The sequence below is a fragment of the Scyliorhinus canicula genome, chromosome 6 (genome assembly GCF_902713615.1).
Source record: "Scyliorhinus canicula chromosome 6, sScyCan1.1, whole genome shotgun sequence".
Lineage (NCBI taxonomy): Eukaryota > Metazoa > Chordata > Chondrichthyes > Carcharhiniformes > Scyliorhinidae > Scyliorhinus > Scyliorhinus canicula.
The window spans coordinates 243,145-251,549 of NC_052151.1; the positions used below are offsets into that span (position 1 = coordinate 243,145).

General features: G+C 58.9%; 1 protein-coding gene across 1 annotated transcript in view; it reads right to left on the reverse strand.

Moving 5' to 3' along the window:
• Positions 1–1,485: 1,485 nt before the first annotated feature.
• LOC119966902 (tau-tubulin kinase 1-like) overlaps positions 1,486–8,405 on the reverse strand; it is a 43,546-nt gene continuing 36,626 nt past the window's right edge. Inside the window, exon 3 of the mRNA XM_038798858.1 lies at positions 1,486–2,575. Within this exon, the coding sequence (XP_038654786.1) occupies positions 1,843–2,575 (733 nt within the window). The 3' untranslated portion in view covers positions 1,486–1,842. The remainder of the gene's footprint in view (positions 2,576–8,405) is intronic.

Here is an 8,405-nt window from a genome sequence, read left to right on the forward strand (position 1 = left end):
GGGGCGGAGCGGGGACCCGGGGCGGAGCGGGGACTCGGGGCGGGGACTCGGGGCAGGGCGGGGACTCGGGGCAGGGCGGGGACTCAGGGCAGGGCGGGGACTCGGGGCGGAGCGGGGACTCGGGGCGGGGACTCGGGGCGGGGACTCGGGGCGGGGACTCGGGGCGGAGCTGGGACTCGGGGCGGGGAGTCAGGGCGGAGCGGGGACTCGGGGCGGGGCGGGGACCCGGGGCGGAGCGGGGACTCGGGGCGGGGCGGGGACTCGGGGCAGGGCGGGGACTCAGGGCAGGGCGGGGACTCGGGGCGGAGCGGGGACTCGGGGCGGAGCGGGGACTCGGGGCGGAGCGGGGACTCGGGGCGGGGACTCGGGGCGGGGACTCGGGGCAGGGCGGGGACTCGGGGCGGGGACTCGGGGCGGAGCGGGGATTCGGGGCAGAGCGGGGACTCGGGGCGGGGACTCGGGGCAGGGCGGGGACTCGGGGCAGAGCGGGGACTCGGGGCAGAGCGGGGACTCGGGGCAGAGCGGGGACTCGGGGCGGGGACTCGGGGCGGAGCGGGGACTCGGGGCGGGGACTCGGGGCGGGGCGGGTACTCGGGGCGGGGACTCGGAGCGGGGACTCGGGGCGGGGCGGGGACTCGGGGCGGGGACTCGGGGCGGGGCGGGGACTCGGGGCGGGGCGGGTACTCGGGGCGGGGACTCGGGGCGGAGCGGGGACTCGGGGCCGGGCGGGGACTCGGGGCGGGGCGGGGACTCGGGGCGGAGCGGGGACTCGGGGCGGAGCGGGTACTCGGGGCGGGGACTCGGGGCGGAGCGGGGACTCGGGGCAGAGCGGGGGCTCGGAGCGGGGACTCGGGGCAGAGCGGGGACTCGGGGCAGAGCGGGGGCTCGGAGCGGGGACTCGGGGCAGAGCGGGGACTCGGGGCGGAGCGGGGACTCGGGGCAGAGCGGGGACTCGGGGCGGGGACTCGGGGCAGAGCGGGGACTCGGGGCAGAGCGGGGGCTCGGAGCGGGGACTCGGGGCAGAGCGGGGACTCGGGGCAGAGCGAGGGGCTCGGAGCGGGGACTCGGGGCAGAGCGGGGACTCGGGGCGGAGCGGGGACTCGGGGCAGAGCGGGGACTCGGGGCAGTGCGGGGACTCGGTGCAGAGCGGGGACTCGGGGCAGAGCGGGGACTCGGAGCGGGGACTCGGTGCAGGGCGGGGACTCGGTGCAGGGCGGGGACTCGGAGCGGGGACTCGGTGCAGGGCGGGGACTCGGAGTGGGGACTCGGTGCAGAGCGGGGACTCGGGGCAGGGCGGGGACTTGGAGCGGGGACTCGGTGCAGGGCGGGGACTCGGAGTGGGGACTCGGTGCAGAGCGGGGACTCGGGGCAGGGCGGGGACTCGGGGCAGGGCGGGGACTCGGAGCGGGGACTCGGTGCAGGGCGGGGACTCGGGGCAGGGCGGGGACTCGGAGTGGGGACTCGGGGCAGAGCGGGGACTCGGGGCAGAGCGGGGACTCGGAGCGGGGGACTCGGGGAGAGCGGGAACGCCGTCCTCTCTCTCTCCCTCAATCTCCCTGGCTCTCTCTCTCTCTGAATGGGCTCTCCCTCAGTCTCACTCTCCTGTTATTTACCAGACATGTGAAGGATGTTTTTTACAGATAGAGCTGATTGCTGATGAGTTGTGCTATGGTTGATTCTCAGTGTTTAGACAAGATGTGAGTTATTGGATGCAGTTTTAGTGATAATTTCTGACCATTTGCACTGTGTAGTCACACACTAGACACTGACACAAGTCTCTGTGATGTTGAAGCAGAGTTTCCGAATCCAGCCTGCACTGTCAGAGAGCTTTGACACACTGCATTATCTTGTTGCTTGCTGACCGGAACTGGCCAACTGTCTTCCTTTGGTGGCAGAGGCCTGGGAGCCAGGCCTGGTGGCGTAGGCCTGCAGGTCAGGCCTGGTGGCAGAGGCCTGGGAGCCAGGCCTGGTGGCAGAGGCCTGGAGGTCAGGCCTGGTGGCCGAGGCCTGAGAGCCAGGCCTGGTGGAAGAGGCCTGGGGGTCAGGCCTGGTGGCAGAGGCCTGGGAGCCAGGCCTGGTGGCAGAGGCCTGGGGGTCAGGCCTGGTGGCAGAGGCCTGGAGGTCAGGCCTGGTGGCCGAGGCCTGAGAGCCAGGCCTGGTGGCAGAGGCCTGGGGGCCAGGCCTGGTGGCAGAGGCCTGGGGGTCAGGCCTGGTGGCAGAGGCCTGGGGGGCAGGCCTGGTGGCAGAGGCCTGGGGGCCAGGCCTGGTGTCGTGAATGACGGACGCAGACTGAGGGCTGGGCTGGGATCGGGGGGTAGAGCCCGGGTAGACAGTGTTCAGTCTGCGGCGTCGGCATGGCGACGGGCTCTCAGTCCTCGACAGGGGCCGGATTCGAGGGGACGCACTCAAGCTCCTCGCCTGGAAGGTGGGACATCGTGAAACAAGAGCGGGGCTGGGAGTGCGGAGTGATCCTCGATGGATTCCAGGCCTCGAAGGAGGAACGACACTCTGCTTCATCCAGGCATCACTCTCACAAACCGAAGGCGGAATAACGGAAAACTTGTCCGGGAAAAATCTGAAAAACAAAACAACAGTTAAACAGAAAACAGAAAAAAGGACAGGACAGAGAATTAGAGAGAGACAGAAATGAAAAAATGAAATGAAAATCGCTTATTGTCAGAAGTAGGCTTCAAATTAAGTTACTGTAAAAAGCCCCTAGTCGCCACATTCCGGCGCCTGTTCGGGGAGGCTGGTACGGGAATTGAACCGTGCTGCTCGCCTGCGTTTGTCTGCTTTCAAAGCCAGCGATTTAGCCCAGTGTGCTAAACCAGACCCAGAAAGAGAGAGAGAGAGAGAGACAGAGATAATCAGAGAGACAGAGAGAATCAGAAACAGAGATGCCAGTGTCATAGTGACAGACCCATCCCCACCAGTACTGTACCCCAGTGTTATACAGTGACAGACCCGTCCCCACCAGTACTGTACCCCAGTGTTATACAGTGACAGACCCGTCCCCACCAGTACTGTACCCCAGTGTTATACAGTGACAGACCCACCCCCACCAGTACTGTACCCCAGTGTTATACAGTGACAGACCCGTCCCCACCAGTACTGTACCCCAGTGTTATACAGTGACAGACCCGTCCCCACCAGTACTGTACCCCAGTGTTACACAGTGACAGACCCATCCCCACCTGTACTGTACCCCAGAGTTATACAGTGACTGACCCATCCCCACCAGTACTGTACCCCAGTGTTATACAGTGACAGACCCGTCCCCACCAGTACTGTACCCCAGAGTTATAGTGACTGACCCATCGCCACCAGTACTGTACCCCAGTGTTATGCAGTGACAGACCGGTCCCCACCAGTAATGTAGCCCAGTGTTATACAGTGACAGACCTGTCCCCACCAGTACTGTACCCCAGTGTTATACAGTGACAGACCCATCCCCACCAGTAATGTACCCCAGTGTTATACAGTAACAGACCCGTCCCCACCAGTACTGTACCCCAGTGTTATACAGTGACAGACCCGTCCCCACCAGTACTGTGCCCCAGTGTTATACAGTGACAGACCCGTCCCCACCAGTACTGTACCCAAGTGTTATACAGTGACAGACCCGTCCCCACCAGTACTGTACCCCAGTGTTATACAGAGACAGACCCGTCCCCACCAGTACTGTACCCCAGTGTTATGCAGTGACAGACCTGTCCCCACCAATACTGTACCCCAGTGTTATACAGTGACAGACCCGTCCCCACCAGTACTGTACCCCAGTGTTATACAGTGACAGACCCATCCCCACCAGTACTGTACCCCAGTGTCATACAGTGACAGACCCATCCCCACCTGTACTGTACCCCAGTGTTATACAATGACAGACCCATCCCCACCAGTACTGTACCCCAGTGTTATACAGTGACAGACCCATCCCCACCAGTACTGTACCCCAGTGTTATACAGTGACAGACCCGTCCCCACCAGTACTGTACCCCAGTGTTATACACTGACAGACCCATCCCCACCTGTACTGTACCCCAGAGTTATACAGTGACTGACCCATCCCCACCAGTACTGTACCCCAGTGTTATACAGTGACAGACCCGTCCCCACCAGTACTGTACCCCAGAGTTATAGTGACTGACCCATCGCCACCAGTACTGTACCTCAGTGTTATACAGTGACAGACCCGTCCCCACCAGTAATGTAGCCCAGTGTTATACAGTGACAGACCTGTCCCCACCAGTACTGTACCCCAGTGTTATGCAGTGACAGACCCGTCCCCACCAGTAATGTAGCCCAGTGTTATACAGTGACAGACCTGTCCCCACCAGTACTGTACCCCAGTGTTATACAGTGACAGACCCATCCCCACCAGTAATGTACCCCAGTGTTATACAGTAACAGACCCGTCCCCACCAGTACTGTACCCCAGTGTTATACAGTGACAGACCCGTCCCCACCAGTACTGTACCCAAGTGTTATACAGTGACAGACCCGTCCCCACCAGTACTGTACCCCAGTGTTATACAGAGACAGACCCGTCCCCACCAGTACTGTACCCCAGTGTTATGCAGTGACAGACCTGTCCCCACCAATACTGTACCCCAGTGTTATACAGTGACAGACCCGTCCCCACCAGTACTGTACCCCAGTGTTATACAGTGACAGACCCATCCCCACCAGTACTGTACCCCAGTGTCATACAGTGACAGACCCATCCCCACCTGTACTGTACCCCAGTGTTATACAGTGACAGACCCATCCCCACCAGTACTGTACCCCAGTGTTATACAGTGACAGACCCATCCCCACCAGTACTGTACCCCAGTGTTATACAGTGACAGACCCGTCCCCACCAGTACTGTACCCCAGTGTTATACACTGACAGACCCATCCCCACCAGTACTGTACCCCAGTGTTAGACAGTGACAGACCCCTCCCCACCAGTACTGTACCCCAGTGTTATACAGTGACAGACCCCTCCCCACCAGTACTGTACCCCAGTGTTATACAGTGACAGACCCGTCCCCACCAGTACTGTACCCCAGTGTTATACAGTGACAGACCCCTCCCCACCAGTACTGTACCCCAGTGTTATACAGTGACAGACCCGTCCCCACCAGTACTGTACCCCAGTGTTACTCAGTGACAGACCCGTCCCCACCAGTACTGTACCCCAGTGTTATACAGTGACAGACCCATCCCCACCAGTACTGTACCCCAGTGTTATACAGTGACAGACCCGTCCCCACCAGTACTGTACCCCAGTGTTATACAGTGACAGACCCGTCCCCATCAGTACTGTACCCCAGTGTTATACAGTGACAGACCCATCCCCACCAGTACTGTACCCCAGTGTTATACAGTGACAGACCCCTCCCCACCAGTACTGTACCCCAGTGTTATACAGTGACAGACCCCTCCCCACCAGTACTGTACCCAGTGTTATACAGTGACAGACCCGCCCCCACCAGTACTGTACCCCAGTGTTATACACTGACAGACCCGTCCCCACCAGTACTGTACCCCAGTGTTATACAGTGACAGACCCATCCCCACCAGTACTGTACCCCAGTGTTATACAGTGACAGACCCATCCCCACCAGTACTGTATCCCAGTGTTATACAGTGACAGATCCAATCCCACCAGTAATGTACCCCAGTGTTATACAGTGACAGACCCGTCCCCACCAGTACTGTACCCCAGTGTTATACAGTGACTGACCCATCCCCACCAGTACTGAACCCCAGTGTTATACAGTGACAGACCCGTCCCCACCAGTACTGTACCCCAGTGTTATACAGTGACAGACCCGTCCCCACCAGTACTGTACCCCACTGTTATACAGTGACAGACCCGTCCCCACCAGTACTGTACCCCAGTGTTATACAGTGACAGACCCGTCCCCACCAGTACTGTACCCCAGTGTTATACAGTGACTGACCCATCCCCACCAGTACTGTACCCCAGTGTTACACAGTGACAGACCCATCCCCACCAGTACTGTACCCGTGTTATACAGTGACAGACCCGTCCCCACCAGTACTGTACCCCAGTGTTATACACTGACAGACCCGTCCCCACCAGTACTGTACCCTTGTGTTATTCAGTGACAGACCCATCCCCACCAGTACTGTACCCCAGTGTTATACAGTGACAGACCCGTCCCCACCAGTACTGGACCCCAGTGTTATACAGTGACAGACATGTCCACACCAGTACTGTACCCCAGTGTTATACAGTGACAGACACGTCCACACCAGTACTGTACCCCAGTGTTATACAGTGACAGACCTGTCCCCACCAGTACTGTACCCCAGTGTTATACACTGACAGACCCACCCCCACCAGTACTGTACCCCAGTGTTATACAGTGACAGACCTGTCCCCACCAGTACTGTACCCCAGTGTTATACAGTGACAGACCCATCCCCACCAGTACTGTACCCCAGCGTTATACAGTGACAGACCTGTCCCCACCAGTACTGTACCCCAGTGTTATAGTGACAGACCCATCCCCACCAGTACTGTACCCCAGTGTTGTACAGTGACAGACCCGACCCCACCAGTAATGTACCCCAGTGTTATACAGTGACAGACCCGACCCCACCAGTACTGTACCCCAGTGTTATACAGTTACAGACCCATCCCCACCAGTACTGTACCCCAGTGTTATACAGTGACAGACCCGTCCCCACCAGTACTGTACCCCAGTGTTATACAGTGACAGACCCCTCCCCACCAGTACTGTACCCCAGTGTTATACAGTGACAGACCCATCCCCACCAGTACTGTACCCCAGTGTTATTCAGTGACAGACCCATCCCCACCAGTACTGTACCCCAGTGTTATACAGTGACAGACCCGTCCCCACCAGTACTGTACCCTTGTGTTATTCAGTGACAGACCCATCCCCACCAGTACTGTACCCCAGTGTTATACAGTGACAGACCCCTCCCCACCAGTACTGTACCCCAGTGTTATTCAGTGACAGACCTATCCCCATCAGTACTGTACCCCAGTGTTATATAGTGACTGACCCGTCCCCACCAGTACTGTACCCCAGTGTTACACAGTGACTGACCCGTCCCCACCAGTACTGTACCCCAGTGTTATACAGTGACAGACCCGTCCCCACCAGTACTGTACCCCAGTGTTATACAGTGACAGACCCGTCCCCACCAGTACTGTACCCCAGCGTTATACAGTGACAGACCCGTCCCCACCAGTACTGTACCCCAGTGTTACACAGTGACTGACCCGTCCCCACCAGTACTGTACCCCAGTGTTATACAGTGACAGACCCGTTCCCACCAGTACTGTACCCCAGTGTTATACAGTGACAGACCCGTCCCCACCAGTACTGTGCCCCAGTGTTATACAGTGACAGACCTGTCCCCACCAGTACTGTACCCCAGTGTTATACAGTGACAGACCTGTCCCCACCAGTACTGTACCCCAGTGTTATACAGAGACAGACCCGTCCCCACCAGTACTGTACCCCAGTGTTATACAGTGACAGACCCGTCCCCACCAGTACTGTACCCCAGTGTTACACAGTGACTGACCCGTCCCCACCAGTACTGAACCCCAGTGTTATACAGTGACAGACCCATCCCCACCAGTACTGTACCCCAGTGTTATACAGTGTCAGACCCGTCCCCACCAGTACTGTACCCCAGTGTTATACAGTGACAGACCCCTCCCCACCAGTACTGTACCCCAGTGTTATACAGTGACAGACCCCTCCCCACCAGTACTGTACCCCAGTGTTATACAGTGACAGACCCCTCCCCACCAGTACTGTACCCCAGTGTTATACAGTGACAGACCTGTCCCCACCAGTACTGTACCCCAGTGTTATACAGTGACAGACCCCTCCCCACCAGTACTGTACCCCAGTGTTATACAGTGACAGACCCCTCCCCACCAGTACTGTACCCCAGTGTTATACAGTGACAGACCCCTCCCCACCAGTACTGTACCCCAGTGTTATACAGTGACAGACCCCTCCCCACCAGTACTGTTCCCCAGTGTTACTCAGTGACAGACCCGTCCCCACCAGTACTGTACCCCAGTGTTATACAGTGACAGACCTGTCCCCACCAGTACTGTACCCCAGTGTTATACAGTGACAGACCCCTCCCCACCTGTACTGTACCCCAGTGTTATACAGCGACAGACCCGTCCCCACCAGTTCTGTACCCCAGTGTTATACAGTGACAGACCCCTCCCCACCAGTACTGTACCCCAGTGTTATACAGTAACAGACACATCCCCACCAGTACTGTACCCCAGTGTTATACAGTGACAGACCCCTCCCCATCAGTACTGTACTCCAGTGTTATACAGTGACAGACCCGTCCCCGCCAGTACCGTACCCCAGTGTTATACAGTG